The 17,561-nt window shown below is 47.3% G+C and overlaps 1 protein-coding gene across 1 annotated transcript in view; it reads left to right on the top strand.

Moving 5' to 3' along the window:
• Nucleotides 1-17,561, top strand: part of LOC144768499 (arf-GAP with SH3 domain, ANK repeat and PH domain-containing protein 1-like) — a 1,182,076-nt gene that overhangs the window by 770,392 nt on the left and 394,123 nt on the right. The window contains exon 17 of the mRNA XM_078652209.1: nt 89-180. Within this exon, the coding sequence (XP_078508335.1) occupies nt 89-180 (92 nt within the window). The remainder of the gene's footprint in view (nt 1-88; nt 181-17,561) is intronic.

The raw sequence follows: 17,561 nt of genomic DNA, 5'->3' as shown, positions 1-17,561 counted from the left end.
CTAATAATTGTTTTCCTATTGCCCAAATATAGACTCAGAATAGACTTTTAAATAGCACAATATTAATTTGTATTTTTTGTATTTGTAGCTCGCAAAGAATGTTGGAAATTCGGGATTTAATGATATCATAGAAGCTAACCTTCAGAGTCCGTCCATGAAACCCACAGCAGACAGTGACATGTAAGTACTTGCGCTATTTTTCTGATCTTGCAAGAGTTCAGGTTACAATACTATAAAATTCAAGTATTTTAACATTTAGCCAAAAAATAGCAGCTTTATAGATGACCACTCGAATGAAACAGAAAAACACTAGCATTGATTTTCAGTAAATTCTAAAGGTGAGTATTGGCAAGGCCCTGCAGTTATGGAGGTAGAGATTCATTCATATTTTGGGAGATGTGAAGTTGCCCTTGATTGAAACTTATAGTAAATGTAAAATGTAAATTGATACTTGTATAGCGCACTACTCACCCGCAAGGGTCTCAAGGCGCTTGTACGAATACCGCTGTGGAACCCATCCTGGCTTTCCCTGTGAGGTGTCCACTCCTGGGCACCCCCAAGGTGGAGGCCAGGCATCCTTAGCGTTGTGGGGGCCGTAGTACAGAAGATAGGACAAGACCTGGGGAATTGCAGTAGGTTGACTTGTTCTTCAAGATTTAGATTTTGCAGTGGAGGAACACAGCCGGCAATCTTTGTAGATTATAAGGTCACCTAGACCGCTCTCTGTCTTATTGATTGTCTAGAGGTTGTTAAGTACCCTCGCCCAGGACAACTGATGATATTAAACAAATAGGTGGTAGGTATGCCACTTTGCACTAGAAGCCGCACCCATCCTTATTCAACTGCATATCTTTAAGCCCAATTGTTATTTGTGATGTCACTCATATGCCTTCTGTTGAGGTTTTCGTTTCATAAGATTTCTAAACTGGCTTCCCTTTTACTAAGTCTTTCCTACGGACAGATTCAACTCTTTATTGGCAAAAAGACCTATTGTATAAAATCTAAAGTTAAATATGCTTGGTGTCCATCCCTTTCTCATGATATAATGGCTTTCTTGTCTCTCATTTTCCCACTCCTTATTCATTGATTTTCTTCCCTATTTTTGTACTTGTCCTGCCTAAGGAGCATTTTGGTCTCTCAGTGCTTTGATTGAATGGGTTATATCCTTCCACTGTTGATGTCATTACCTTTGATTGGAGTATATGAGGGACTATTTCCTCCTTTTGTGTGCCTCTCCTTACACTGTACCTTCATTTGGGTCCCCACCTCTCTTTATAATGTATTTGTCCCGAACACCTATATATCACCCCAACTCTCTCTTGCTCTCATTGCCGCCCACAGCTGTATTGCAGATGGCCAACCTTAAATGTATTTTAAATCATTCGAAGTTGCACATACACGGTGGCCATCAAGGAATGCTTTTTCTTTTTTTTAAAGAAAAATCATTCAAAAATGGCTGCTGCTTATGTGTGACATGCACATCATATCACACAACGTGAAGCTACCATGTCTGATTCCTACGGGGGTAAAGGCACACTTTGCCTGTACCCTATGAGTTGCTGGGCATCTCAAAAAAATGTATGGAGTGTCCTCACACACCACCTGGTGTCATGCTTCATCATCGGCAGTCCTCCGTCTTTAAAAACCACGTTTGATAAAGAGCGGGCTACACCTGAAGACAGGGAGGCACTTCTAAAGCTAAGTGGGGGCCTGTGCTAAGAATGTGAGTGAGTGATGTTAAAAATTGATACAAATACTACATGGAACTTAATTTGCACAGGATATGCTCAATATTAAAATTGGTGACGGGACTTGGGAGATTAGTGACCCATCCCCATTAATGTCACCAGCATGTTTCTGCCTATGTGGCCAGGAGGGTCCAAGGCATCCATCAGGACGTGAAAGGGCTGGGAAGCAATGAGGCCCGTTGACAGGAGCATCTTCTAGGGACGCACCTTGGAGTAGTAAGAGGCTGCATAGTGTGACTACATGGGTCCCTCAATTCCTCCCTTCCCATGGGACATTGCTACCCCTAAACCGGGGTTCCTGGAGATTTACAGTAGGCTCTGACAAAGGTCAACCTACCTACAGTGGACTAGTTCAATCTCCTAGAGACTAGATAGGAGCCCTTTCACGTCCTGATGAATGCCTTGGACCATCCTGGCCACAGAGGCAGAAACATGTTTGCTTCATTTATGGGGATGTGGCACTAATCCCCCAAGTCCCTTTCACCAATTTTAATATTGAGCATATCCTGCGCAATTCAAGTTCCATGTAGCATTTGCATACATTTTTAACATCACTCACTCACATTCTTAGCACGGGCCCCCACTTCGCTTTAGAAGTGGCTCCCTGTCTTCAGGTGTAGGCCCGCTGTTTCTCAAACGTGGTCTTTAAAGAGCGAGGACTGCCAATGATGAAGCATGCCACCAGGTAGTGTGTGAGGACAGTCCATACATTTTTTTGAGATGCCCAACAGCTCATAGGGTACAGGCAAAGTATGCCTTTACCCTCGTAGGAATCAGACATCCTTGTTCGGGTAGCTTCCCGTTGTGTGATATATGTTTATTGGAGGCCAGCTTACCTTGACTGTCCCGTAACATCTTGTTCCCTCCCCCTTTGAACATAAGGGGTTATTGTGCATATGTGACATGCACTTCAGCCATCTTGAAATGTTTTTTTTCTTTTGCATTAAAAAAAACTATTTACATATTGACAGCAAGCATATGCCTGCACTTGAGGCAGCCATCTTTGAATGATGGACGAAAACAAGCATTGACCAAGCCAGTAGGTGTCACAGTCGAAATCTATTCACTTTACCAATGCTTGAGTATTGTGTTTATGGCTCCATGCCATTGGGGACCTAATTTTTTGCAATATTTTGTTTTCCTTTTACTAGCCTTGTCATCTGAAGCTTTCATCCATTTTTGGGAAAACTCTTGAGTATTACCTCCTCCTTGCAAATCTATGCTGTGCCTCTATATGTGCCCATGAAACAGACTATCCTACTCACCCATCACAAGGCTCTTACTTGATCCCTTGTTATAGCAGTGTGAATGACTGCAACACAGTCTTCAGTTATCACCCAAAAACTAAACAGTGCCATGAGTTAATTTAATTTGGAAAAATGTAATCTAAATTGTCTGAATAATTCGTTTTTCCATAAAAAAAAATTCATTGTACCATCTTTTTCGTATGCATTTTTTACCTTTAATTCCTGTTGTTCTGGTGGTGACTAAGACTACTGCAGCCTATAGCTTATAGACTGGTGTGCAACAGACATCTGTTACATATATATGTCCCTCGGGATATCTTGTTGTTTCATGATTCTGCTATTGTATCAGATATGTTGGATTATCTATTTGATTGTGAAGAAAATACCAGATAAGTATTGCTTTGCGTCCTTTTTAGGTCGAGCGCGAAGCAGCGAAGCACCTATTGCCGGCGTGTTCGGGGGAATGTGAGACAGCGTTCAGGCACGAGCCTCGCTGTCTCAGATTCCTCCTTGAGGGCGCGCACGGCGCCGTGCACATCCCCTGCCTCGCATTCGCAGCCTCTCTCAATCACACACACAGCCACACTCACGCATGCACGCGCACACACACACATACACCCACGCAGGCACAATGCATCGGGACACACATATACACACGCACAGCTACCAGACACACAGCCACACATATACATACACACGCACAGCTACACACGCGCGCACACCCCCCCCCCCACTTACCGCATCGTTGCAACTCCGGAGTTCAGCCGCCACCGCGGGGCTCTCCCTCGGGCATGGGAGCCCCGCGTCACCACTGCTCCTCTCCTAGCCAGCCAATCCGTGGGCGCGGGCTTCCAGCAGGAAACGAAAGTCCTGCCCCCACGGCAGTTTTCCGCACGCACACGTCTTGTTTAGGACTGTGGCGAAGAGGACTTGTTTGTTACTGCTGTTGTATATAGTTACTCGGTGGAAAAGTGTCATAGCCCATTACGTGAGCACCAGTTCCTTTTCAAGCGGACACGTTCATTTTTAGGCACAGATTACGTGATGTGCCCAGAAACACAGGATAAATGAGCGTCGGTGCAGACATTCGAACCAGGTTCCCTAGCTTCGAAGCCCAAAGCTGAAGCCGTTCTGCTCTGTTGCTCTACAGTCAAATACATGTGTATCCCGAAGCTGTTGTTGAAGTGCTTCTGTTCGATGGGTGAGGGCGCCATGACAAGCGACACCGACAAGTGTCTGGGGCCGGAGGACGTGAAAGAGCTGAGTGACAATTCCCTGCCACAAGAAGGCTACATCGGGTCAACAAGGGGGCGTGATCTGTGTGGATTTATACAAAATACCACTTAGTATCGTTTGCATTGCTGATGTCTTGTCAGGTCTCTATAACTATTCAGAGTGTTTAAATGCTTACACGTGACGTGTTGAGTCCGTCAGTCATGCACTTCCTGTCTGCCTCAGTTACTTAAACCGTGGAGTTGCATACAGATGCTGCTACAGAAACACGGCGCGAAGCAGGTGATATGCCGATTTCCTTCCCACTAAAATCACCGTTTATGTTCCGTGTAGTATCTGTCTGAGCCTTTTTTTTTTTGCTTGAAACAAAATCTGCCTTGTGCCCATGAATAAATAACTTCCACAGTGGTGGACTGTTTGTATGCAGGAAGTGACGTGAATCTCGTGTGCACAATTTGGTCATGTTGTTCCTCCTCTATTGAACTGACCCATACATATTATCTGATGTTATGTACATGAATGACTCCTCCCGCAGGCGCATGCATGCACCTGCACTAGTTGTGCATTCAGTCACGTTCTCGCAACATACATATATACAGTGCTTCAACATTGTGACATCACTTATTTGAACTGTTTTTGAAGTATGCCCATTAGATTAGACAGCAGGCAGCTTTCTGATTTCCTAAAGGCATACGCACAAATGCACTGTGTTCTCATTTTGGATGGTAGGAGAGCGGGGGAGGGAGACCCGCTAGCCACCTTTCACAGTGTTGGAATGGAGGACACCTCCCTACTCTGCCACTGTGAGAACTGCCGGCTGTCCTGCGTGCACAGCTAGCGCCCCTCGAGGGTGGTAGAGACATGCTCTTAAACTCCGACAGTGTGGGCTCTTGCTGAAGAGGGGTCCTGGGCTCAATCTGCAGTGTGGGGTGAGATACACTAGTGACATCCCCAAAGTGAAAAGCAGAGCTATACGCGCTGCGGTATTATTACAGCGCTCTATGATCCCCGAGGCACTGCCTGGGGAGGGTCAATTCCTGTTCCAGACTTAAGTTTTCAGCTCTTTACTTCAAGGCTGTGGCTCTTTTATGTCTGGAGGGAGCAACCACGGGGAACAGCACTGTCCCGTTTGAAGTGGATTAAAGGCTCTTTGGTACGGAGGGGGAGTTGGAGGGATATGTCATTCACTGTACGGCCGCGCTGACTGCCGGACATACACAAACAGTTGTTGCGGGGCTCGCTGGTGTAAATACTGAATCCTCATGGAGCGCAGGCTGGTAGGGTACATCCATCCTGCTCCAAACCTGTGCCACGCTAGTAGTGGCTTCCTGGCTAAAGCAAGCCCTCCGTCCACCCTGGCATTTTACTGGCACTGCCTATGGGTGGTTCGTGACCTCATCTGCGTTACTGTTCCTGGCATGATGCGGATTTCTTGCTTTAACGCTTCCTGTTCCCCTGACAAGTTCTTGTGATTTTTTTTATTGTTAAGCAGGGCTGCTTTACCAATAAAGTGTATACACTGACTCTTCTCACTTCTGCTGGGAGGGGGGGTTCGGGGGGGGGGATTTTTTTTGGGGGGGGTGGTGGTGTGTGTATGTGTGCGTGTGTGTATGTATATATATATATATATATATATATATATAATTAGTTTCTAGATACAGACTTGGATTAATTTGGTATATTATTGATCTGAACACTCAACGCCATGTGACCAAATGTTGGTTATGTTTATTAATTCACTCTCAAAATGGCCCGCACATACATCCAGCGCAACCAGCATATTAGTAGAAGTGCAGGTTAAATGTGCCAAAAAACAGTTCGAGCATTATCCAGGCTGACCACTGCACGATCATATATGTATCTCAAAAAATGCACTAACAACAAGCGCTCCAATTAATGGATTTTTTTATTATGGAGCATTAATCAGTATACCTATAGTCTGTTTCCATTTACTCACACTTTAAAGCAAAAGTTAACTGAATGCAGTGCTTGCCTGTCGAAACAGTTGCGTCAAAGATAACACGTATAGTAATGTCCCTGTGAATAGGTAACCCAAAGTCAGGCAGCGGGAGCAGGAACTGCCCACATGGACCCAGCTATGTCTTAGGCCCTTGTCACTAGGTGTAAAGAACTACATTGTTTCAGCTTCGTTTAGCTGGAAAACCACACAAGGAACTTTCATGTCTTGTCCTAAAAACAGATAAAACAAGCATTTACAATGCGACAGGTCTCGCATTTATGCAAGTTCAAGCTATTGGCATTGGAAATGACAATACCTTTTATATATGTTTTAAAAAACAAAAACAAAATAAAAGGAATTGTCATTTACAATGCCAATAGCTCAAAATCGTAAAATGCGAGACCTATTGCATTGCAAATGCTTGTTTTTACTGGAGCATAAGAAACAGAACATAATATTCACCACCAGTAATCCGCAAATAACTAATTGCTGTGAAGTGTGTTTTTTTCCAGGGGGGTTGAGTGCCCCGTCTTAGGTATACATATTTTGTACAGCTTGGATACCTAATGTTTTTTAAGGTCAATGGGTACACTCCAGTGGATCATGAAGAAAGAAGCAAAATGTCACTTTGGTCACTGGATGAAGATGAAAGTATGCAAAAATGTCTTCCTGATTACAAATAATTTTACAAGAGTCCTTATCTCTCGCCGCACCAATGAAGTCAGGACCCCTTTTTGGGTTTCGCCTGCCGAAGGCTGCGCTCTGCGCAGCTTTTCGGCGCAGGTGAAATCCTATGTTGACCATAAGCACTTCGGGAACGTCCCCCGGCTCTCATTGGCTAGCTTCATAAATGGAGGCTAGCCATTGAGTGCCGGATCTGTCCGTCAAGGCCGGACCAGATTCGGGGCGTTCCCGAGATTTTTTCCCAGGGCGGAGTTACGTTTTTTCCCGTTCCCTCCCCTTTCACTGAAAGTCTGTCCATTCCCGCCCCCTCCGTGTGCCTTTCCGCCCCCCCTCGCTGTCCTGTGCACGTTTCCCGCCGTCCGTGTCCTCTCCCGCCCCCTCCCGCCGTCCGTGTCCTCTCCCGCCCCCTCCCGCCGTCCGTGTCCTCTCCCGCCCCCTCCCGCCCCCTCCCGCCGTTCGTGTCCTCTCCCGCCCCCTCCCGCCCCCTCCCGCCATCCGTGTCCTCTCCCGCCCCCTGTGTCCTCGTAGGTGCTTGTTTCTATCTGCGGGACCCAATACTGCTGCTTTCCCCTGTGCAGGCTTTGCAAGCTGTGTCTGAGCCGCCAGGTCTATTAACAGTTCTCAAGGGAAAGAAAAACCAGAAACACGAGGCCAGCACGCCCAGGTAAATATATATTTTCTTAGGCGGCCCCCGTGTCCTCGTAGGTGCTTGTTGTTGCATGGCATGCGGAAGGGAAGGAGGGGGAGACGCGGAAGCCCCTTGTATGAATGAAAACATATTTGCTATTTATTTGTAAATGTTAAGTTTAGTTTGCTGGGTGATTTGTAAGAGCCGGTTTGTTTGCATGTACAAAGTGTTTTTGCTACAACACCGAGGGGAACCTTGAAATTTCTTGCGGGCAAGATTAGCTTGATGGCAGCGAGCACAACCCCCTCGTACGTGCTTTCACATGTAATCTCCTTTGAGATGCGCTGGGCATTCCTCGGGTGAATCGCGCCGCGTGTACATCCAGCTCCCCCCGCCCCTTCCCTGCTTCTAAACCCTTCGCTTCGAAAGTCCCGGGGCCCGTAGATGCTTTTGCAGCTTTTATTAGATTCGGATGGGGCGCAGGCAGAGCCGTCAGTCATTCACACAGCTACTGTTGTGGTTCCATTCCTCAATCTGTGTTCAATATTCCGGCCGCCTTTCGATGTGATGGAAAGTGCAAGAAAGCCCCTTCGGAGTCAAAAACACCGTCGACCCTCGTCGGAAACATACCTTGTGAATGCAATATAGAAAAAAAATCAAAGGGGGGTGGATTTCCGGCGCAATAGGCCTTCATATTATGTTTTTCATTGAAGGAAAAATGTGAGTCTCTCTCCCTCCCACCCCCGGAAACGAGGGCTCATAAAGGCCCCTCGGAAGGATGGGGAATGCGGCTCGCACTGCTGCCACATGAGTGTGCAGTGAGGGAAGCAAACGCCACGAGCTGACGCTTTCTAGCTCGCCCTGCTGATCAGAAAAGGCCTGAATGATCTATTCTTCCCCGTGTTTTGATAAGAGTAGGTTGTTGAGGTTCACAGAGGCGGCTCCACGCGGCGCGCGCTCCCTGGAAGCCGCCATTTCCTCCCGCGAGGCCGAGAGGGGATGCACGCGCCGCATGGGGCCCCGTGGCCGCGAGGAGGCCCCTGGAAAGAAACAAGAGGTTGCAGTAGCCCCTTGTCACATTGGCCAGTGTTTTTAACGACACGGCTGGTGCTTTAAAAAATAATAAGAAGAAGAAAAATATATATATATATATATAAAAACACTGAAAACATGCGCAGTATTTTACTATTTCGCAAAAAATAAAAAAAATAACCAGAAATGCAAGAGACAAACACTTAAATAGTAATGCGAAAACGAATAAAGGTAAAGTTACTTACGTGTAACAAAACTTCTCCTTCATCGGTTTTAAAGTCATAAATAAACTATCGCAACCCACGTGCGACGGTCTAGAACATTTTTTAATAGAAAGAAAATATCACCAACTATATACCCCCTCATATTTTTTTTCTTTATTTAATCTTTCAATGAAACAAAACGTCTAAAAATTGAATTCAACAATTTTTGGGTGATAAGCAAACACAGAACCAAAAGTTTGCGATCACTGAAAAATTGAAAAGGTAAAAAGAAGCGTTCTGATTGGCCGAATTTTCCCAGTGTGCCTGAACATCGCAGAAGATGTTTAGCTGGCATCCTTCGCCCACATTTTCAGAGTGCAGCAATCTCCTTTCCCTAGTGTTAATCACCAGTGGGAAAAAAAATGGTAACCAGGGTACAGCATGTTTTCTTTGAGCTAAAATCACCCCAAAACAGTCTGTCAGTGGGAGGGTACCCAGGCTGTGATGCTTACAGGCTGCTGGACGACGTGATGGCCATGTGAGAATATCAGGGAACAACTGCGGGACAGTTACTTGTAATCTTTATGCCAGAAATCTGTATATCAATTTGGAATATAACTGTGGGGCACAGGGGGGTAGCCTGCAGAGACGGCTCGGTTCTGACCGGGTGCGGTTTGCGATGAGCCCCCGATGAGCCTCTAAATTTTACTTTTAATTGCAATTAGATTGGCCTGACATATGGTATCCTTTCCTCGCACCCATTAGCTCACTGACCCCATTAGTCCTGCCTCCCACTCCTGCATAGATTCTGGACTTCCGTAAAAGGACTTTGTACCCGAACCTTGCTCAGTGAGACGGACAGGAGAGAGAAGACTCAAGCAAGCGAGAGTGGAAAGGTGTATATGTAACTCTAGGTGTGTGAGTGTGTGTGACTCTGGGTATGTATGTGTAGCTCTGTATGTGTGTGTGCGTGTATGGCTCGGTGTGTGTTTGTAATCAGTGTGTATGTGTGTGGCTCTGGATATATGTGTGTAGCTCTAGGTGTGTATGTATGTGTGGCTCTGGGGGGTGTGTGTGTGTGGCTCTGGGGGGTGTGTGTGGCTCTGGAGGGGGGGTGTCTCTAAGTGTGTATGAGTGACTAGAGAGTGCAGAGTGACTAGAGTGCAGAGTGACTAGAGAGTGCAGAGTGACTAGAGAGTGCAGAGTGACTAGAGAGTGCAGAGTGACTAGGGAGTGCAGAGTGACTAGGGAGTGCAGAGTGACTAGGGAGTGCAGAGTGAATAGGGAGTGCAGAGTGACTAGGGAGTGCAGAGTGACTAGGGAGTGCAGAGGGAGTGCAGAGGGAGTGACTAGGGAGTGCAGAGGGAGTGACTAGGGAGTGCAGAGGGAGTGACTAGGGAGTGCAGAGGGAGTGACTAGGGAGTGCAGAGGGAGTGACTAGGGAGTGACTAGGGAGTGACTAGGGAGTGCAGAGTGCTAAGAGGTGCGGAGTTACTAGGGAAGCTAGGGAGTGCTAGGAAGTGCACAGTGCTAAGAGGGGCGGAGTTACTAGGGAAGCTAGGGAGTGCTAGGAAGTGCACAGTGCTAGGGAGTGTAGAGTAACTAGGGAGTGCTATGGAGTTCTAGAGACTGCAGAGATTAAGCTAATAACAATGCAAGTGACAATGCCATTTATTTATCTGTTTTCTAAACCAACACATAAATAAAAAATTTGTCATTAACAATGCCAATAGCTCAAACTTTTCCAAAGGCGAACCCATTGCATTGAAAATGCTTGTTCTACATTTGGGAGGAGTATGAGATTTTCAATCACTGACATAGCTAGCAGGGGCGGCTCCTCCGCCATGGCGGAGGAGCATCGACCCACTGTTTAAAGCAGTGTAAAGAAGAGAAACATAAAATGATAATAACTTTAAGTTATTATCATTTTATGCTTCTGGATGTGTCCTGCTTCTTTGTGGCGGGCGGGTGGATGGAGCTGCTCTTCTCTCCAAGCAGGACAGGGAAGGAGTGGTTTGCCCACTCCAAACTGTGCTATGACTCTTTAGTCGGCACTCTCGGGCCACCCAAACCAGTCAGTCGCACTTCCCTGTTCCCCTTCCACGCTGCGTTACAGCCTGCATTGAGAACATGCCCACCCCTCCACCCCCTGGCTAAGTACTGTGTCACGGCGCTTAGACCAATCACAACGCTGATGCATTGTGATTGGCTTTGGGGAGGGAGCCTAGCTGCCTGCTTCCTGTTCCTGTCGGAGGCAGGAGAGCGGGAGCTGAGAAGACGTGGGACCCGGCCTCAAGGTAAGTTTAGATTTTTTTAATTATTATTATTTCGTCCCCCCCTGCGCGACCCACCCACGACCCCCTTGCCGCCCCTCTTCGGACCCCACGCCCTCCCCACCCAACCCGCCGGCCCCGCTGATAGCTAGGGGCTATACAATCTCAAGTCACGGTTTTTGAGCTAGTATTCTCTAGGCCCAAAGCACACAACATACATTGTGCATCTCAAGGGCCAGCTTAGTGCATAGTATGCTATTGTTAGCACGTTTTAATATGCTAGAAAATAATAATGAATGTAGGTATGCTTCAGCCAGGCCGCATTGACAATCATTCATGGAATACTGCTGAAATGTGCATGTTTGTTTTAAGTGTTCTAGCACTCCACATGCACGTGTCTTTCTTTGTTTCAGCTAATCAATGAAAATTTGGCCTCAGCCATGGTCTGCCCAAATACAAATATATAATGATTTCTTCTCTACAAGGGAAGAATGTGTTTCTGTTACAAGTTTGTCATTTAGCCGAGTTCTACTAGTAGTTGAACAAGCAAGCTATTGTATTTCCGTGTTTTTCATACTATATGATTTAATTTCTTTAATTATGCACAGCTTTAACCAATAGGATGCTTTATGAGGTGAGAGCTTCTAGTAGTGTTGTACCAGCTAATAGATTTAGGTTGTCATGAATGAAACATTTATAATCCCATCCTTCTACATAATATCACGTTATTTAAATAATTTGTTGCGTTTTATTGTATTGTTTTTGATGTGTTATGTTAAATGATTATATATGTAATAATTAGAAATATATATATATATTTTAATTATATAATTTATTATTCTGTTTTACATGTTTTGAACATTTCTTAGTTTATTTTTAATATCAATTATTTATGAACTTTAATATATTTTTCTTTAATATTATTTAGTTAATATACTTTTTTGAATGTTGACGGTATAGTGTGTTATATTTGCTGTTTAACTCTTACAAATAATTATTTTTCAGTGAAGTGGAAATAGGCAATGTAATCACTTGAATGTCCAACACCTACACCAAAATGGTTTAAACTGGAGTGGGAGTAGTAAAGCTACCAGTAATCACACTAGACACCACCAATGCCGGGTCCAAGGGAGTGGGAGAGAGATTACCTTTAATAAGAGGGACCGTCATTTGTGTTCTCCCTAAAATTGCAATCATCATAAAAAACAAACTGGCCCCAATGTTGCTAGCCCTACCTTTGGGCTTTCGCACCTTACAGTGTAAGTGTTCCTTCACCGAGGTCTGTGTAATTACTAACTGGCCACTCTATTCATCCAGTATTATGGACTGGCACAATTGTGCAGAAAAATAGTCTGCATGGCCTCACAAACACCCCGGGTGTCAGGTTTTATCATTGGTCATCCCACGTTCGCCAAAGAATCCTCTAATGGCAAACAAGCACATATTAGGGCTTTTAGTTCAATCATTAGTAGGAGACTAAGGGAAAAAGAAGATCAAACTTCTTAATCTTTATTCCTCAGTGTAGAAGGGATGTTTAAAAACAAAGTCCTAGGACAATAACAGCTCTGTTATGGTGCTGATTATCCAGTATTAATTAGGTCGACCTGTTTCAGCCCCACAGTGGCCCCAAAAGTGGCCATAACGCATGTGATAGGGAAGCACTATAGGGATAAACAGGGTTAAACTTGGTCCTGTAGAAAGCCCGGGACCCCATTGAGGCCACTGTGGGGCTGAAACATGCTGACCTGATTAATACTGGATAATCAGCACCATAACAGGGCTGTTATTGTCCTAGTTCTTTGATTTTAAGCATCCCTCCTCCTCCAAGGAACAAAGATTAAGAAGTTTGAATTGGTAGGCTATAGGGATTTCCCCCCCGAGTTTCCTACTAATTATTGGTCTAAAGACCTATGGGCCCATTTGTTTTGTAGGTTGAAAACTTTTTTTTATTGTTATGACAGCAAACAAGATGCATCACGGATGGAAACCCAATCTTGGGTGCAGCTATCTGGGTGCTTCGCAGAGCATCAAGTAAGAACAAAACAAACCAGCCCCCAACCCTCCTATCCCTACCCTGTCCACAACCCTCCCATCTCCTCTCCCGTGAAAGCGGACTAAACATATGAGTGAAGGTTGGGCTTTGGGCGATGCAGCTCAATGCGGAGAACCATGAGGCGCTTCTGGTTTAAGTGTGGGGAGGCGCAAGAGCCGGAGATATTTAGGGCAGGATAATTCGCAGAATTTAGAGCATAGCAGTGAGAGAAAAGGTTTCCACGGGTCCGCAAAAACAGCCCCATCCCCCTGAAGCGAGAAGGAAATGCGGTCCATTCCCAGGACGCACCATAGGCAGTGGAGCCATCCATTGAAAGTGGGTAACTTATCTGTGCCCCATAGGGAAAGTATGTTCTGTAATGCTGCCCCCACAGCTACGCCTCATTGTTGGCCTTTGCCGGACTTGAGAGGGTATTTCAGCCTGTCAGAGACCCCAAGAACTATATATTCCGGAAATTGTAAGAGTGTCATGTCGAAGTGACAATCCATCTCATCCAGTACCTGTGTCCAGTATGCTGTGAGATGGTGCATTCCCACAGCAGGTGTAGTAGTGTGCCATCTGCCTCACAACCCCTCCAGCAAGTGGGGGAGTGGTCAGGGTCACTGTTATGCAATTGGGTTGGTGTGAGGTACCAATGCAACATGATCTTGGTGGTTGTCTCTATGCTGGAGGTGTTGCGTGCAGAGTGGCGGGCTCTATAATGGATATCTGTAGGGGTCAGTGTCCGTCCAATCTTAGTCTCCCATCGTCTCTGGCCCGCTGATTTGTCTAACTGTTTAGGGGGCTGCAGCATGTGGTACAGTTCAGTGATCAGCCTCTTTGTGGTTTGTTTTGAAAGCAGCCAGCACTCTTACAGGGTGAGGAACCGCCCTGCCCTCGGTCGGACCTGTGGCTAGAAGACCCATTGTCTGATCTGCAAATAGTGATAGCGTTCAGTTTCTGGCATATCAAAATCCAACTTAAAATCATCAAAGGATCAGGGGCCCTCCAGGTCAGAAAAATGTCCTATAGATCTGCGTCCCTCTTTATCCCAGAGAGTGAATACCTCCCAATCAAGGCCAGGGGAAAAATCTGGATTCTCATTGATAGGTGTGAGGGGGATGGGAAAGTTGTCAGATTGTGGCGCACTGCTGTGGCATCTCAGGCTTTCAATGTGGCTCGTACCTCCGGGGAGCCATATATTCCAGAGGGTCTGGCAGCTTTACACAGGAAGGGGACCTTCCAGAGAGACTTCCCCTCAGCGCCCCCTCCATGAGCAGCCAGGTCTTTTCGGACTAGGGTTGCGCCGTTCTAACAAAACCCGCAACTTCGATACTGCATAATAGAGCGCGGTCGGAAACTCAGATCCCTAGCTATCCGTGGCCAGTTGTCTGCCCAGACAAAAGCACTGAAAGCTGACTGGAGTTGCTTCAACGCTCCTGGTGGTGGTTCTATCGAGAGGGTCTGAAACAGGTACAGGATTTTAGGGAAGACATTCATCTTCAGAGCTGCCACCCTGCCTAACCAGGAAAGGCTGAATGGCTGCCACATTTGGAGCTCTGATCGGACCTGTTTGAGCAGCCTGGTATAAGAGAGCGTCTGCCGTGGAGGTTAAGAGCGGTATACCCAGATATGGAATGGCCTTCTCGTCCCAGCGGATGGGACATGCTAGGGCCAGAGTGTTGATAGTGGGCTTCTGCAAAGAGAAGCTTCACGCTTGGGATTTAGTCACATTGACTTTGAAGCCAAAAGCCAAGAAAAAGTGTTCCAGTTCCGTAAAGAAAGCCGGGAAGGAAGTCCGGGGGGAATCCAGGCCGGCGATGACATCATCTGCATGCAGGCTGATGGTTTGTCTCTCTCCCCCAAAGAGGATCCCCTTGATCTGCTGATTTTCCTGGATCCTCTGGGCAAGCGGCTCTATATAGAGAGCAAATAGGAGAGGGGAGAGTGGGCAGCCCTGCCTTGTACCTCTGGCTATACAAAAGGGGTCGGAAGTGAAGCCATTCACCCGTACAGTAGCGGAAGGGTGAATATGACCGCTAAACACCCATCGGCAGAATCTGTTCCCAATGCCAAAATCCCCTAGGACGGACTCTAAGTAGGGCCAATGGACCCTGTTGAATGCCTTTTCGGCGTTTAACGACAGGAAGACACGCTCCTCTGATTGCCGGTGGGATTTGTCCAAAAGATGCAACAGCCACCTGGTGTTGTCACTACACTGCAGAGCCACTAAGAATCCGGCCTGATCTGGCTCAATCAGTCTGGGCATCATAGGTCCCAGTTTAGATACCAAAATCCCAGTAAAGATTTTGAAATCGATGTTCAATAGGGAGATCGGCCTGTACGATGCACAGTATCTGTTGTCCTTCCCTGGCTTGGGCAGTAACGCTATTGATGCTAAGAGCATCGTGGGTGGCAACTCAGTGGTATCGTCTATAGCATTAAAAAGCCGGGTCAATATCGGAGCTAGAATATGGCAGAAAGTCTTCTAGAAGATGTCAGTGAAGCTGTCTGGTCCGGGAAATTTAAGAAGTTTAAGATGGGCAATGACTGAAATGACCGCCTTGATCCTGATGGGGCTATCCAGGGTAGTAGCCTGTTCAGGCGTGAGCTTAGAATGCGTCAAGCACCTGCAGTACGTGGAATAGTGCGATATTGGCAGAGACAAGGCAGTCTAGGTAGGCTGTATAAAAGTCCCTGAAGGCATTGGCAATATCTTGTTCCCGAGTGATCTCTGCACACCCATCCGCCAGTAGGAGCGGGACCGTGGCTGCCTGACTCAGCACCCGCAACTTGTGAGCCAATAATCAACCACACTTGTGTCCCCCAGTGTAAAAAGTATGCTTCAATCGCAGAGCAGCAAAATCCATCCTGTCAAGGTCGATGCTGGCCAACTGGGCCTTGAGTTTCTGCCAGATGCACGGGCCCCCGTCCTTTTATGAATTCCCTCCAGTTCCAGTACCTGTGATGATAGTTCATCCCTCTTTGCCCTGCGAGCCCTAAAGTCTGCTGCAGATGTGGCGATGAGGTCCCCTCGCACTACCAGCCTAATAGCTAAATAGTCGTTCAGTGTGTTGGTGAGGCTTGTCGCAACTTCAGGGTGATGTAAGAGTGTGTCCCTAAGCCTCCTGGAATATGATGGGCGAGAGGTGGGGGGGAACAACAGGGTAGCAGTGAGGGCCGCATGGTCTGAGAGTGCCTGAGGTGCGATTTCGGAAGTCTGTGCTATCGGGAGGAGGGAGTGGGTCGCCAAAAAATAATCCAGTCAGGCATATGTCTTCCGGGCATGTGAATAGAAAGTGTAGTCAAGTGTGTGGGGGTGGAAGTGCCTTCACAAGCCCACCAGCCCTATGTCTTGCAACCACTGGTGAGAAGTGCCTGAGAGGGCACCTGTCAGTCCCTGCCTCTGCGCGGAGCGATCTAATTGGGTGTCAAACACTATATTCAAGTCCCCCCCAATAAGAATGTGTCAGTCGGTGTAGAAATAAAGTCCCCAATTGCCTTATGTATGAATCCCTCCTGTCCTTCGTCCGGGGTATAAATAGTAGCGATAGTCAATGCGTGGCCACCCATTGTCACAGAGACGGCCAAGAGGCTCCCTTTAATCTCCAAAATCTTGGCACCCACCTTACCTGGAAACAAGCGAGTGACAAGGATGCCAACCTTTTTAATGGGGAGAGAGGAAAGTACTGCTGTGGAAAGGCCTTGGAACGCATCCGATGCGGATCACCGGGCAGTAAATGAGTTTCTTGCAGTAAGCAGAGGTGGGCGCCGTAGTTCTCAAGATAGGACAGAATGGGGGAGGAGCTACGCTAGCAACCAAGATGGCCGCATAAGCTCCCGGCTCCGTCGACCTCCGTCGCTGGCGGATCTATCCTGAACTTAATCCTGACCTCCCGCCAGACTCCCGTGTGTCTGAATCGTCTCTGAGTCCAGGGGCGCAATCCCGGAGTCTTTATCACCCTTCTTGATGAAGTTACACCGTCTGTCATTTTCGGGCCTCCTCCAGACTATAAGCCGGGGCCTCGAGTACTGACCCAGCCGGGTTTCAGTTGAACAACATCGGCCGCGGGTACCTGGCAGGGTCCGGTCTCATCGGAGTGAAAGGAATTCTCGATCCTGGTGGTGGTCTCGAGTCCCTGCGTATACTAGCCGGACGGCGACGAGACGTGGATGCCGCGGTGAGTGGGGGTCCGGTTCCTAGGACCCTGCTGCAGCCCTCGGGGTCCGCGGGGGGGGCCCCCGCTCTCGGCAGCGGTGTAAAGAGCACAAAGCCTGAAAGTCGCCAGTCGCCTTCGCCCACCCCACTCCTGTTTGTTTCCCCGGAGTAGCCGGCCTCCGGGGTTGAAGACCTGCTTTGTCTTTGATTAAGCGGAGATGGATCGGACGACGTATGGACCGACACTGGGGACCGTAATGGCCGCCATCGGGGCTCTTCACTGGCAAATGGAGGTTGCTCTCCACAAATTAACTGTACGCATCGAGACTATCTGTTCGAGACCGGACTCTAGCCCTGAGTCA

Source organism: Lissotriton helveticus, chromosome 7 (assembly GCF_964261635.1).
Source record: "Lissotriton helveticus chromosome 7, aLisHel1.1, whole genome shotgun sequence".
Taxonomy (NCBI): Eukaryota; Metazoa; Chordata; class Amphibia; order Caudata; family Salamandridae; genus Lissotriton; species Lissotriton helveticus.
The sequence above is the reverse complement of the archived record's forward strand: the minus strand, read 5'-3'. Positions and strand labels throughout refer to the sequence as shown.